This window comes from Coccinella septempunctata, chromosome 5, assembly GCF_907165205.1.
Source record: "Coccinella septempunctata chromosome 5, icCocSept1.1, whole genome shotgun sequence".
NCBI lineage: Eukaryota > Metazoa > Arthropoda > Insecta > Coleoptera > Coccinellidae > Coccinella > Coccinella septempunctata.
Genome location: NC_058193.1, coordinates 27,262,516 through 27,277,550, shown reverse-complemented (window position 1 = coordinate 27,277,550; position 15,035 = coordinate 27,262,516). Strand labels below are relative to the sequence as shown.

Below are 15,035 nucleotides of genomic sequence, written 5' to 3'. Positions count from 1 at the left end.
ACCTCTTGTAGCTACAAGATAAAACCGACGAACTAAGGGACGTAACCGAAGTAAGCTCCAGGCAGATACCGAACACAGATACCTGGGATCCTGGAGAAGCACAGGTGAACCTCAGAGAAAGCCAAAATAAAAACAGTTGTAGTGAAATCTGTGATTTCGATAACGCTAAAAAAACCAGTGCGGTTAACCAACCCGTGTGGACCTCATCGACCGTTCTAAAGACATTGTCGAAGCCGCAACCGATCGGTAATAATAACAAAGTTCCTGAATCTCAAAAAGACAAAAGTGAGCGAAAAGACTGCGACCCTTTCTCGAATGTGGTGGACCGCGTGTTCGACAGAGAAGAGAAAAAGCAGCAACGCGTCTCGGTGATTCCTGTGTTGCCTGTTCAAGAACAGCAGGATAGGCGGGAGTGTCCGTCGCGTCAAAATTCCTGGAGTTCTTACGACAGCGCCGTGGTTATGGGTGGTCAGACCGAGCTATCTAGGCACAGTTCATGGGGATCGGGCGACACGCGCACGTTACCTTCGAGGAACAGTTCGTGGGGTTCGTATGACATTAGACAGCGCGGCTCCGTACATTACACCAACGAGAGAGGCGAAAAAGTTGCGCATAATGCCGAAGATAATACCAGTTCTGACAGGGACGATGTACCTTGGTGGCACTCTGGAACTGTCAGAAGGACAAAACAAAAGTTAGAAAGTTCTGCCTCCAAAAGAAAGTCTGGAATAGTTGACACCATGGACTCTATGGATCATTCCGACTCTTCGGACACAACCGAAAATACCGAATCCTCCAAGGAATCGCTCAAACCTAAAAAATCGAGTGCCATATCAACAAGTATAGAAATACCTAAAAAAGTTGCAGATATCAGACAGAAAGATAACTATAGGTTGTCATTGAGCGCTCCCGAACCTTCCTCTATGAATCTAGTCGTTAAAGAATGCTCTCTTTCAAGGTGTGCTTCCAATGAATCTCCTGTGAATAAAATCCAGCCTTCATCCGTGAAGCAACATCGGACCTTTTTAGAAAACCTCCACAAGGAAGCTGTTCAGATAAAGAAAACGGATGAATCCCTTCAGAACTCTAATATCTCGGGCATAGTGAGAAGCCTCAAACGTGAATTCGAAGCCAAGACAGTAACAACAACAGAAACTACCAACAATGATCCTTCAGATACAAGGACGAAGAGCAAAGGAGGTAGTCTACCGTCTTCTCCAACAAGCGTGCACGTGGAAAGAGCCAAACCTCCAGAAGATCTCAACTTGAAGAACCTCATTGGGATCTTCGAAAGCAACAAACAGGAAGAAAATAAGTCACCGCCTGTCTGCCAGCGACCCAAATTTTCTCGATCCGAATCGTCGCACAACAAAAGCACAGCTCGGTATTCATGTATCGAGGTATCAACACCCTTTTGCACTTTTCAGACTCCTCTCATAGCCAATATGAAGAAAAACGTCGAGGGCGAATTCAAAAGACCGCCGGTACCCCCTGTGGTTAGGAAAATGGTGGCGGCCACTGTTATAGCGACCGCCGCCAAAAAGCAGCAGCAGTTTGGGAAGAGCCATCCTTTGGCCAGATTGAACATCAAACCAAGGCACAATAATCCCGTATACAACACTATGTAATGCTCAAAAGGTGTTGACCGATAATTAAGTACCAGTTTATTTTTGGAGGTCGTACAATTTTTCATTCAGCAGGGATGAATTTTGAGAGGGCATTTTCTATAATCTTTTTTTCAGCACGATTTCCCTGTGAACTATTTCCTCGAATTTTTCATGAATAAATGAAGAAAATTGAAGGCTCATGTTTTCACGAATTTATAAAGATTAGTATCGTGCTAGGTTTTTTCAATGCGAGTTCAATGAAAGATTAATTTTGCTCCATATAACCTCATTTTATTTTGACGTTTAATGTTTGACAGCTGATATTGCAGGGAACAATAATTGTATTTGAAATAAATTGACTTGATTTTTCCTCTTACCAAATGATTATTACTAACATTTTCTTTCCATAAAATTTTTCTCTATTGTGATTCAATGTATTTGAACTCCGGATGTTTCGTTGCTGGAAAAACAACCATGAGTTTCTACAACATTCAGTATTTTGTCAATTTCTGAATTTCCTTCGCTTCACTACTAATTTTGAATGCCTTCAAAAATAAACTGCCTTTTATACAGGCTGTGACTGCATTAATTTATTCTTTTTATGCAGGATATTTCGTTAGTTTTATAATGATTACTAGTAGAATTTGGCTTTTTCACGAATTTTTTAATAAATTTTATTTACAAAATGTGTTTTTCTCAGTTATATTGAACTATTTAAAAAACTTCAAGCTCATTATGAAAGTACTGAATTACTGTACAAAACCTGTTTGAAATTGAACAACCTCGGATAATTTGGATAGTAACGCATGACATGTAATTTCGTTAACATGAACAATTGATGTCATACTCAACATACCCTTAGAAATAATTCAGTCTTTGCATTGGACTTTCACATTCATGACAATAGTGAAACATGCACATTTGATTGTTGAGGTTAGTAAGAAGAAGAGGATATATAATGATTACAAAAGGTTAAAAAACTGAGTATAGTGCAAATTAATTAAGTGTCTGTACATTAGATGCAAACATATTTTTGGAAATTGTTGAAATGATTTGTGAATCGAAAATATTGGTGGTAAAATTTTATTTAATGAACTTGATAACTGCATTCAAATAATATCAATTACTCAATTTTTTGGGGTAATTCAATTAAACTTACTTTGTCATCAGGTCATCATTCCCTCTATTGGAAACTAAATTTCTCAATTCAAGACTTTTTCCAGAATGCAGTTATGAAGTTATTATTACTCTCACTGCCAGTGCTACCACCTGTGGACCATAAAACAATAAACGCGAATGAGCACAGGGGTATTTTTTGTTTGTTCCGATACAGCATTTGGTGTGATAGAACTAGCTATTTCAGATTTGGCTGTTCAAATATCTAGTCTAGTATGAGTACTCTCATCTCGAAATGTGGGTGAAGAATGTATAGAATGATATTTTAAAATTTTCAGTTGAAACAGAAACTTGGGATTCCTTTATTTCAATACCTACTTCCCATGTAGCAACTTCTCCTGAATATATGTGATGATATCCAAGCTTTATGTTGAAATTACCGGATTAAGTTGTCGGAAAATCTCTACTTGGATTTTAACTACATCAGTTATGTGTCTGATATTAGAATTAAAAAATTGTTCAGTAGAATGTACATAGCGATATTTTATTCCATAATAAAGTTGTTTGAGAAAGTTTAAATGCTGTTTCTTGCTTTTGTCTGTATTTGTGTGATAGCAACTTTTGTACTATAGCCTATTTCTATAAATTTAAGAATTGTATAGCTTAAATCTGTTCACAACTTGAATAAAAGCGACTGTTTAGTACTCCTTTCTTTCCATTTCACCATCCGAATGAATAGAGCAAGAAATTTCAAATATTTTTCGCATATATTGGTAATGAAAGTAGTTGTTCGTGAGTGAATTGATGTACCATATACAGATTGTTTCAGGTTTTCGTAGCTTGGAAGATTCAGAACTAATGGAACTATGTAAATGATGTATTCATCTCCAAATTTATTATTGAATGCTATATAAAAGTTCATATAACTGATTCCAGGTTTGTGAAGGATCTTTCCTACTCCAAATAAGAATATCCTCAATTTATTCGCAATTTTCATGAAAAATCCTGTACAATGAATTGATCAATTTGATGACTAATTGTTTTATCATCTCTGGTTTCCACAAAAAGTCAATATTTCCATGGACATTTGAGATGTTGATGACAAAAGTTGAAATGTTGAAATTTTCTACGAGTAAGTAGGAAGTGAATAGGAAAAATAAACGAATTTGTTGATGTCATGCTTATACATTTTCAGTGCATAATTGTGGACATGAATACTATTTGAGACCCAAGAACGTGCCCTCCATATCGGCAGAACCAGCATCAACAACCATTGATTTTCTGTGTGAAAAATCAAATAATATATTTCAAGCTACAGCATCTTTAACAAAGGAACTTTATTCTTTTAAACCGTTGAAAAAATGGTTAGTATTCTCATTGTTGAATTCACTATCGAGAACTTTTAGGTAAGGGACATTATCATAGGGCATAGATTAATCACAAATTTCAAACGGAACAACGAAGGTTAGTACTCAAACCTTCTAGTTTTGACAGAAGATAAAATGAATTGTAAAAATAACTCCGTAATAAGTAAAAATGTATTAGTGAATTCCCTTTGTAGAAAAAAAGTTCGACAAGTATGAATTAATTGGCCGAAGCAGAGCATTTAACTTGGTAAATTTTTCCCCCAGCCAAAAACATAATATTTGGAACTGGAATCAAATCCACTTCTGATGAGTGGTCTTCTTCATCTGGCATTACCTTCGAAGTTTTCTTTTTTTTTGTTGGAATCTGATTCGTCGAAAACTTAATCGGTTTTCCAACGTCGAAATGGTAAACATCAGATGGTAAATTTGCTATCACCACTCTTGACTGAAAAAATTTATATTATGAAATAGACATTCTAACTATATAAGTTAGAACTTATAAACTATCAGTTCTCCTAGCCTGTTCTGAATTATTTATGCACTTATTTATCTAATCTTATTACCGGACAGAACTTGGCATATGCTGATTTCAAAGTTTCTGGTCGAGTGTGAAAAGCTTTTCAAGATTATATCATTTTACCTTTCCAGATTCCTTGTTGACCACTCTGAATGTGGATGGATTGCTCCCACCACATGCTATGAGTTCAGATCCTATAAATCTTCCACAATAAAGCTGAAAAATTCCGATATTCAAATATCAATCATAATTCAAGATTTTTGCGTATTACTCTACTAGCATAATCGTCGGGAGTGATGGTAGCGATCAACTGGAACGTCGAATAGTCCCATAGTTGTAATGGATTCTCATTCCTCCAAGAACAAGTTAAAACCTGAAATTAAATTTTTCAGGTTTTGTCTGAATATCCGACGGTGTCTGTTGCCTTTTTTTATCCCCTTTGTAATGAATATATTCAGAATATTTATTCAATAGACATTCTGTATATACACAAGCAACAAACGACCTTACTTAATGCATTATTTAAGTAGTTCATTTTTGAGGGGCTGCATAGGCCAGAAGCCCAAAGCTACTGACGAACCGAACCTCCTACGGCAATAAAATCCCAGTTCACGCGTGCGGCGTGAGCGTTTCGAAGCGATCCCAGAGTTGTCTGTCTTCGGTGAATACAAGGAATATTTATTACTATTAATAGTGTGCTCAAGACAAGAAACGGTGGACGTACTCACTGCTGCAACGTTTGACGAAATTGGATTTTCAATGCCGTACAGATTCCGTTCGCCAGAGAGGTAAAAGTTTGCATTGGGTAACAAATACCTGTCTTCCCATTTGGTCGATGTCTAAACCCTCGCCGCACAAATTCACGTCGGAAATATATCTTATTCCGTGAGGTTGGCGTAAGTCCCAAAGGAAGACTGTGTTATCCCATCCTCCCGATAAGAATTCTGCGTTAGAGGCAGGATTGAACTGAGCTGCAAACACTCTCGAAGTATGCCCATCGTGCACGGTCTTCTTTCCACTGTATAACAATTATTGAAAATTTTCCTTCGCCTTAAAGTTTCACATTACCTTCTCTTGAAAGTTCTCTCTTTTACTTGCGTTTCATAATCGTACAAGTTTATTTTCAGATCGTCTCCGAATGTAACGAATTTATTCAATCTAGGATGGAAAGCGAGGCCGTATGTTTGCCTCTTCTCGTTGATTGTGAATATACATTCTTTGCTTTTGTAATTGAAGCATTTCACTATACCGTTGACATCTGGGAAAATTCAGTCTTATCAGTGACAAAAAACAGGATGAGACGCTATTTGATTAATAACATAAATGGAAGTTATGTGTTGTCTACTTATTTGTAAGCACACTTAAGTGGTTATTCTGTAAGCTGTATGTTGATTTCAACATATTTAACATGCCCTGAATTTTTGATCGTAAATTAAAGATATGGCATTCAGAATAACCATGAGGAATCGGAAATATCGAACAATAGTATTTCAAAAATAGTGTAGGAGAACCTATTTATAGTCAAACCTTTCTAGGCGCCCTCAATGAGCGGCTTCGGACATAAGATCATTAGACGAATATCTCTTATTTTTTGGGGTATCATCCCTAGATACCTTGATCGACATTTTCGATTCATCTTGTATATAAATACCTTTATTACGAACTGGTTCTGATATCAGTGAGAATTTTGAATTTCTCCCAATGAAGAAACTAAAAGATCGAGTATCATATGCAAACAAAATATTCTTTGCAATGAGGGGAAAATGTTAATTCTCAGGGCCGATCGTCGACAGAGCTCATAAGCCTGTGAACTGCACTCGTCCCCAGCCAAAAAGCTATAGAGAAGAGACTCAATTAATTTCAGAGCCTGATGGAAGGGTGATGACGTATTGGGTGGCCAGGCAAATTTCATGATACCTATGCCAATGCCCGCTAATGCGACTTCGCATAATTCTGATCTCCTATTGCTTCTCATTTCTACATCTTATTGGTCCCAATCAACACCCAGCCATATAGTGCGGCCCATTAAGGTCGATTCGGAATCGTGGTTATGACCCTCCATAATCGTGGGGTGCACATGTTCAAATTCTGGGATTTCAGTTTTCGACAATGTTCAAGGAATAATCCTATATTTGAAGGCGATACTCGACTTTGAATGAAAATTTGAAATTCACCCAAATATCAGTATCTGCTCTATGGTTCTCATTACACGTAAGGGTGACCGGCCACCTCAGATCAATAAAAATTTTTTATTGATCTGTGCCGGCCACCGAATGCGAAATTGAGCGAAGCTGGGCGTTTTCAATGCTAAATGACAAGCTACGTCACTCGATTCGTAGTTTGTCAATTATATTAGCATTGAAAACGCTCAGCTTCGCTCAACTTCGCATTCGGTGACCGGTCACCCTTAGAGGAGGTTCTCGCATCAGGTCTGCTAGACATATGATCACGAAAACAACGTTCATTTTACTGGCAATGTAAAAACTGTATAATTATTATTTTCCTCCACACATTCCTTCCCAGCTATACAAAATAAAAGAGATGTCCCGAGGTAAACGTTTGTGCTTCTACAGCCTTATAGTAGAACCACCCTGTACTAGAGTAGTCCTCATTTGGCTTCCTACCTCATTTGCTTTAGGTATACAGAAGAAAATCACTTACAGGTGAAAGTAAAATGATTATCTATTTGGTCCGGTTTCAACACAGGTTTGTGTTTTATACAGGTAACACAAGATGTGAAACCTTCTGTGTCATTGCCTCCTCGGATGCTTTTGGCGAAGTCAAAGTTCGGAGTGTCATATAACCTCACAACACCATCAGCTCCGCCTGTGGCTAAAAGGGAGTAATCCTGGTTGTAATGGCAACATAACTGATCGATGCCTATCTCACTAGAAGTGATCTCTTGAGTTTTTGTAGGGAAAATTAAAACCCATACGTACCAACACAATTTGAGGGTAGCTTTCCCAGTAATGGTAGGATCCGTTTCAACTCTATTTCTCTTGGGATCAACTGTACGAATACTTATTTCTTCGTTGTATTTTTTGCTGATTTCAGACTTTCTGGCTTTAGATTCTCTACTCAACCTTCTTTCTTCTTCTATTCGTTCGGGACTCATGACTGTACTTGGAATATTTTTCAAGATATTAGTTAGAGATAATTTTTTTTCCTTAGAGTCGCTAGGCACGTTAGGTGCTATGTGTGCATGTAAGGGCTTTTTCATTTTGCTCAGAGGTTTAATCTCAAGATAGGGTTTGAAAAACATAAATTTTGAATTTTAGTTGAAGTACTTGACATTTACGTATATTTTGTCAGTGATGAAAATCGATGTAGTGATTTTTCTCGCCAATAGGAATGAAACAATATAAGATTTCACTTTTTGCCAACAGACATTTTTGTCAGTTGAGCGTTTAGGTACCCCAACCTCAAAATTGTCTTAGGAACCTTCACCTTCAAACTGTTAACGCTGGTATAACGGTAAAAGATGAAAAGAGTTAATCAAAGTGCAAAGATTCTATGAATTCTAGAAGTGTATTGAAATGAAATACTAGGTTAAACGAAATCTAATTGTATTAATTTACGACCACATGTATAACATAATTTTGGTACACGACTTATATCTGCTTTCTGACGGACATCTTCCTCCACCTGAGGTTTGTTACCTTTTGATACCTTCATAGGACCCACATTCAAATGGTAAACTGCAGATGGCAGACTGTGGATTATAACAGCAGACTGAAAAATAATATCGAATAAATAAGTTATTATTTTGCTTCTCGTTCGATAAAACATACATAGGATGTTTGAAGATCAACAACACGAAGCAGTGCTGGATCACCTCCACAACAACATAAAAAGTCCGAGTTCAGGAAACGACCACAGTAAAGCTGTAAAAGAGCAAAATGCGGTGTTATTTCTACCTACCGATTCACGAAATTTTAACAATGGTGTTCTTTATCGCTTATTTCTTGTCGATTACTGTGGAAAATATGATCAAAATAAATTCGGCATGCATATTGATTTCTCATGCCCAAATTTTGAGTTTGCACTTTGCAGTACATGGTTGAAGTTGCAATGAGGCTGAACTCGTGTAAATGAATGATGAATTATATACCTTGCATGTATGCACATCTGGATAAAATGTTGATATTATTTTGAAAGATGAATAATCCCAAAGCTGCAGTTGTTCTTCTTTGCGCCAGGAGCAAGTGAGGATCTGAAAGAAAAAAATGTTTCCAATGTTTTCATATCGTTTCAACTCTTTTCATCTACACTAATATAACATAGAAATAGCAACGAAGGAAGAGGATGGAGTTTTTCGCTTTTCATAAAAAATTAGAACACAATTTGTTCCTAGTTATATTGATGAAGGTGACCCAATCAAGGACGCAAATAGCAAATGGACGAATTCAGATTACGAAAGTAACATTTCTGATGAAGACATGAAAACCTGCACCTTATGTACCTAAATAAAACGTGTCCCCGTGTTTTTATCATATAATGTGGTGTTGATTTAGGATTTCAGGCTGAAAGCTCTGAATCAGCGCGAAATCGAAAAACAACGCTCATATCTAACAATGGATCGCGAAATGGCGTGTTCTTCATTTAGTCCCTTTTGCCACCCCCAGTCTACGACGGTTCCTAGCCTTTCCTGAACGTTTGATTAAAAATAGTCAAAAGAAATTCTCTTTCATTTACACATTGAACTTTCTTTAGTTCAATGCATTTACATAAGCAATTACCACTTCATCGATATATATGGATGTAAATTATCCATTGCTGCCTTTTAGTATTATATACGCTTCTTCCAAGTTTAATTCAAAAATTCCTAACTTTTCTATTGTTGCTTATCATTCATGTTAATTCCATATACAACGATTGATAGTTTTAAAATTGACAAACCTCTGTTCCTCTTTTATTGATATCCAATCCTTCTCCACAGAGATGAACTCCAGAAATATGTTTCACTGCATGGGGAGCTCGCAAATCCCAGAGGTGAACTAAATCATCCCAACCTCCTGTTAGAAATTCGTAATTCGATCTGGGATTGAATCGTCCAGCGAAAACTCTGGAAATAGGTCCATCGTGTGCTTCTTTCCTATCACTGAAAAGTAATTTGAAAATCAGATATTCTTGACAGCGAATAATTATAGTGTAAAATGTAAAAACTAAATATGTATTTTATGTTTAATCTTGATAACACAGTATGTACTTCGGTCAAAGAGCTGTTTGAAATCAAGGTCTGCAAAATGGATAAAAGCAAAGGATCACAACTACGAATGACTGGAATAATCAAGACAGTTTCAAATTATGGTATGAGAAAAGATTCTAACGCATGCATCTGTAAAGAGAAAAAAAATTCATACAGTGTAAGGCATATATCACCTTTTATGCCAGTACGAGTACGATCAATAAAATGACATTCTCCACCTACCTAGCTTGCAAAACTCGCTCCTGGACTTTAGTTTCTTCATCATACAGGTAAACTTTCATATTATCACCATAAGTGATGAACTTGGGCAACCTTGGATGGTAAGCTAAGCCGTAGGTCTGTCTATTTTCTCGAATTGTATAAATGCATTGCTTGAAGTTATAGTTCCAGCATTTAACCAAACCGTTGACATCTTAAATTCATGTGTATGAGTTTGATTGTGGAATCACGGTGGAAGACCAGTAAAAAATTGAAAATAAGCATGATTACTGATCATGATGGAGAAATAAGAAACGGTGTAATACTCATCTCATCACACTGTCGGTAGTCTACATTTAAGCTGCTTACAGACATGTAAACAGAACTTCGTAAAGTAAAAGTGTCGAAGATATATATTCATTCTGTTGCATGTCTGTAGACTGATCAAAACCTGTTGGATTCGGGTCCCAAGTTGGCGTAGATGTTTGCATGAATAATATGAACATTCAAGATGTTTGGTTGGCCACGGCGTAAGTTTGCTCACAAACAAATTTTACAGTAGGAACACTTTGCATGTGTAAAGATCAGAAATATGAGAAAATAGAAACTTTACTTTAGCCTGCAAAATATTCGAATAACTTACAAGTGCAGGTGTAGCAGTTATTGATAGGATAATTTTTTGTTACTGGTCTATGCTTGACGCAAGTAACTGAAGCAGTTCTCCCTTGAACTTCATTATCCGATAAGGTCATAAGTATTTCATTCGAATCACTATCGAAAATCTTCAAGTTACCGTCCACACCACCGCCTGCATACATGGTAAAATCCTCATTATACTGGCAGCAAAGCTGATCTGCTGTGCATTCCCTACGAAAATTAATTTAGATGAAGGGTAAAGTCACGAACTTCACCATTGCATTGCATAGTAGTAGACCTATTATTATTATAGCCATGTATAGAGACTGACTATAGTCGCAGGGCAGTAAAATATATAAAACTAACTCTAATTCAGCTTTATTTCGTAAACTTTGACCATTTAGACTATTCAGAGCGATGACCTTCTGAGGTGCTCTTGTGCCATAAAGTTTCTAATTCGATTAACAAAACAAAAATGTAAAATATTGACTCAATAAATTTCTCTTTGAAATTGGGTGATAGAATTCTGGGAAGAGGGCGTGCCTACCCTGGCCTCTACCTGAGTCTACACCCATAATAGCTAAGAATAACTAAAATTTAACCTACTTTAACAGAGAGTATGAAGGGTAGATTTTAGATTACCCTCCATAGTACAGCGGCGGCTCATACGCATACGGTATGCGTATGAGCCGCCGCTGTACTATGGAGGGTAATCTAAAATCTACCCTTCATACTCTCTGTTAAAGTAGGTTAAATTTTAGTTATTCTTAGCTATTATGGGTGTAGACTCAGGTAGAGGCCAGGGTAGGCATACCTAACCTAACGTACTTTAACAGAGTGTATGAAGGGTAGATTACCCTCCATAGTACAGTGGCGGCTCATACGCACGCATTTGAAATCAGAAAGTTAAAATAATAATTATTGGAATTTCATATGCTCAAGTGGGAAAAATTGTTGGAAGAAAATAAACAGTTTTGTTTTAATAAATTTCATTCAGAATATTTATATACAATTATGTATTGGGTTCACTAAAGGGAATATCCCATTTCCTTGATCCAATTCAAGCCCTTTAAAGTATCACTTTTTGGTTTATATTCCAATCCTATCCAATCAGTATATCCTTCTTTCCTTAACAGATCCAGAATATATTTATAATTGAGTTCACCATCAGTGTTTGGTTCATTTCTATTTGGTACTTGTGCTATTTGCACATGACCAATATATTTCATTAAATCTTTAATAGTATTTGAAACATTTCCTTGAATATGTTGTAGGTGAAAAATATCCAGCATTATTTTCAAGTTGGGACTTTTAATAGTCTCAACAACTTCCACTGCTTTTTTATAACTGTTCATGTAGTAATTGGGGACAGAGTAACTATTTATTGGTTCAATTAACCCCACAATATTTTCTTTTTCAAGTAATCCAGCAGCATACTTCAAATTCTGCAGATAGGCATTATCATTTGCCTGGGAAACTCCCTCTAAAACTCTACCTGACATGATATGAATCTTTCGTACTCCTAGATCTTTTGCATATTGGATGGTTTTGTGAATGCTCTCTTTGAATTCCTGTTCTTTGCCAGGAAGAGCTGCAAATCCTAACTCGCCTTTAGTTACATCCCCAGTGTAAATGTTGATTAAAACCTGTTCCAACCCAGATGAAGTTTTTGCTTTCACCACTTCTTCCCTAGTGAAACCAAAGGGAAATCCAGTTTCAACACACTTGAAACCTGCATTTTTGGCCAAATTATATCTTTCTAGCAAATTACTTTCAGTAAAAAGAAACGCTAAGTTGGCACAAAACTTCGTCATTTCAGCATCAACAATCCTATGAGGTACAGCAAAAACTAAGAGATACAAAAAAAAATTAATCATGAGATAATGCTGCTATCTTGTCATATCTATCTAAGCTAGTGGATTGTTCTTACAACGTGACCTTGTTTTGTCCAAATATCGATGTGAGTAGAGACAACTCTGGCTGGATGTGAGATGTGAGTAAACAAAATAAGTGAGGTTAAAAATTTGTTCAAATGCCATCACTCATAGAAGAAAACCTTTTTGCGCATTCATTTCATGGCCCAGCTCTGGTTAGTTTTTTTCATCAAAGGGGATTCCTCTTTGCTTTTATGGAGGTTTCTTTCAATGGGTATAACTACTATCAAAGAGTTGTTACTCTTTGCTATATTATGTAAGGTAGTGACGAAGATAGAGAGTCTATTCTCCATAGGAATTGCCTTTATATTTTTTTAATGAACCACCTAAAGCTGCATCCACATTATGCCACTGTGTGCCGATCGGCAAAGCCGATGTGTATGTGGATGCACAGGTGCTTTGTGCTGATATGCCGCCGTATGCATACATATATACATCGGATAAAGTTGTATCCACATTATGCCACCAAAGAGTACCAACTCAGCCACTGTGTGTGTGCTGATCGGCAAGACCCCTTGCCAAAGGCATCGTTGGCTTTGATACCAGAGACAACAGTTGTCTCTGTATAGGTGACATAGGCATAGGTCTGTTCTACCCTTGAGCTGCATGCACATTATGCAGCCGTGTTCCGATCGGCAGGGCTCGGCACAAGCCAACGATGCCTTTGGCAAGCGGTCTTGCCGATCAGCACATACACAGTGGCATCAAAGAGTTGGTACTCTTTGGTGGATACAGCATTATCCGATGTATATGTGGATGCACACGGCGGCATATCAGTTGGTAGGTACTGGGTCTAGTTTTTAGGAACCCACCATAGTATGGGGGGAGAAATGGGGAGATTCTAAGATCTAATTGGCAAATGATTACCACCTGATCGTCATCTGCCATTAATTATTGGTTCTTTCCGTACGACCGCCAATTTTATGGGCTTTAGTTCTTAGCGGTGTACTTGGCAGTACTACCATAGACAACTACTCATAGTAGGTAGTTTACACATAAATGATATGTAAAAGGTATACCTGCTGTATAAAAGCATAAGCTCCTCCACATAAAACCACCATAAAAATTTTTGTAGAGTATTGGGTGTGTAACTTGAGTTTCATATTCAATGGCAAGGGAATTTTAGGGAAAAATGCTCTCAATAGGAGGACAGATAAGAACGATGCTCGCATTCCTATATTTTTCCTCACCGGCACTAACTGATAGATTTATTTTCAATTAGCATAAAAAATAGACACTTACGCGCTCCCAATTATAATAGCTCTCCCTTCTATAGTTGTTGTGTCTTTAGGACCTTTAGATTTTTTGAAACCGCCTGTTTCAACAGGACCTTTTGTTGTTTCTCCAGTATCTTGCTCAGTTTTTTTTGTTGGTCCTAAGCCGGCAGAAACTTCGTGAGTCGGCTGGGCAATTGCCAAGTGCATGGGGCCAGCAAGAGATTTCCTTTTTGGTTGATCCATTCCCAAAGGATGAATATTTCAAATTCTTCAATAATTCACACATAAATTCTTTGTAACTTAAAATTTTATATTCGAAACAGGTTTCATTTTAATTAAAAAATTAATTTAATAAATGTGATGACATTTTCAATTGTAGGTTGCTGTCAAAGCGAAATCATGGTGCAAAAAAAAACTAGTTATTTTACATGAATCCGTTCACGTTTCTGTCATTTTTCTATGTTGTGAAAAAATAAATGGTTTTATATAATACTGAAACATATAAAAAACTAAGTAAAATCGTGAGTAACCCTGGTTAACTATTGATAAATATATTAGAAAAATTCTACATGTCACTTTTTTTTGGCATCTGTTTATTCACGTAAAGATTTGAAAATTATGGCAGTTATAACCTCTAAAGTAATTTCATTTAAAAATTGTTTACAAACAAGGTTTTTTCTGGATTTCATTGTGAATTTTCAGAATAATTTTACTGAATATGCTTTTTTTTCCATAAAATATATATTCTTCACCCTTCCTCAACTTTTCACCACGACTCCAAATTGACAAGGCCATATGATTGTATTTGAAATATACTGAATTGCAAAAGTGGTAGAGCCAAAATAAATAAATGTTAATTATAAAAAATAGACAGTAATATTTCATTTTTCTGTGCTACCTAATTAATTTTATCCACAGTAATATTTTTTTATTATCTCAAAGTTTTCCCACCATCTTAGCAAAGTTGCCACTATCTCAAATCATTTTAATTAATCTTTTTTATAATCTTGTTATACATCTAATTACGATATGCTTGTCAGAAAATACAAAAGTGGAGAGGTAGACTATGAAACCTTATAAACCACAACAAAGATACTATACTCCTGGATGCGGTGCCTTACGCAGGGCAAATAATGGTATTGAAGAAAGTGAATCAGATACAAATTTAATTGTCAATTCCAAAGAGAATAGAAATCAATCTCACATCGACACTAAATTTAGAAGTGAAGGTGAG

At 36.5% G+C, this 15,035-nt stretch overlaps 5 protein-coding genes across 11 annotated transcripts in view; 2 read left to right on the top strand and 3 right to left on the bottom strand.

The window, feature by feature from the left end:
* LOC123313216 (protein phosphatase Slingshot) overlaps positions 1-3,427 on the top strand; it is a 156,429-nt gene extending 153,002 nt beyond the window's left edge. For all 6 annotated transcript variants that reach the window (XM_044897978.1, XM_044897976.1, XM_044897977.1 and 3 more), the window contains one exon: positions 12-3,427. In XM_044897978.1, coding sequence (XP_044753913.1) covers positions 12-1,628 — 1,617 coding nt within the window. In that variant the 3' untranslated portion in view covers positions 1,629-3,427. The remainder of the gene's footprint in view (positions 1-11) is intronic.
* Positions 3,428-4,247: 820 nt separating this feature from the next.
* LOC123314319 lies at positions 4,248-8,079 on the bottom strand. 2 transcript variants are annotated; one of them, XM_044899510.1, is made up of 7 exons: positions 7,547-8,076; positions 7,269-7,495; positions 5,676-5,865; positions 5,424-5,625; positions 4,879-4,980; positions 4,731-4,823; positions 4,248-4,535 (listed from the first exon to the last, which is right to left on the bottom strand). In XM_044899510.1, exons 1-7 carry the CDS (start codon positions 7,867-7,869, stop codon positions 4,308-4,310), a joined length of 1,365 nt encoding a protein of 454 aa, XP_044755445.1. In that variant the 5' UTR covers positions 7,870-8,076; the 3' UTR covers positions 4,248-4,307. The 2 variants fall into 2 exon arrangements, 1 of the variants encoding a protein (XP_044755445.1); XR_006537796.1 differs by having other exon boundaries at positions 4,394-4,535; positions 4,884-4,980; positions 7,547-8,079.
* Positions 8,080-8,139: 60 nt separating this feature from the next.
* On the bottom strand, positions 8,140-14,181 carry LOC123314320 (E3 ubiquitin-protein ligase COP1-like). The gene is made up of 7 exons (XM_044899511.1): positions 13,827-14,181; positions 10,658-10,881; positions 10,039-10,228; positions 9,507-9,708; positions 8,719-8,820; positions 8,399-8,491; positions 8,140-8,339 (listed from the first exon to the last, which is right to left on the bottom strand). The coding sequence occupies exons 1-7, from the start codon at positions 14,042-14,044 to the stop codon at positions 8,157-8,159; spliced, it is 1,212 nt and encodes a 403-aa protein (XP_044755446.1). The 5' UTR covers positions 14,045-14,181; the 3' UTR covers positions 8,140-8,156.
* On the bottom strand, positions 11,662-12,657 carry LOC123314323 (putative hydroxypyruvate isomerase). The gene has a single exon (XM_044899515.1). The coding sequence runs from the start codon at positions 12,525-12,527 to the stop codon at positions 11,679-11,681; it is 849 nt and encodes a 282-aa protein (XP_044755450.1). The 5' UTR covers positions 12,528-12,657; the 3' UTR covers positions 11,662-11,678.
* Positions 14,182-14,185: 4 nt separating the features above from the next.
* Positions 14,186-15,035, top strand: part of LOC123314318 (telomerase-binding protein EST1A) — a 74,802-nt gene continuing 73,952 nt past the window's right edge. Inside the window, exons 1-2 of the mRNA XM_044899509.1 lie at positions 14,186-14,322; positions 14,842-15,030. Coding sequence (XP_044755444.1) covers positions 14,868-15,030 — 163 coding nt within the window. The 5' untranslated portion in view covers positions 14,186-14,322; positions 14,842-14,867. The remainder of the gene's footprint in view (positions 14,323-14,841; positions 15,031-15,035) is intronic.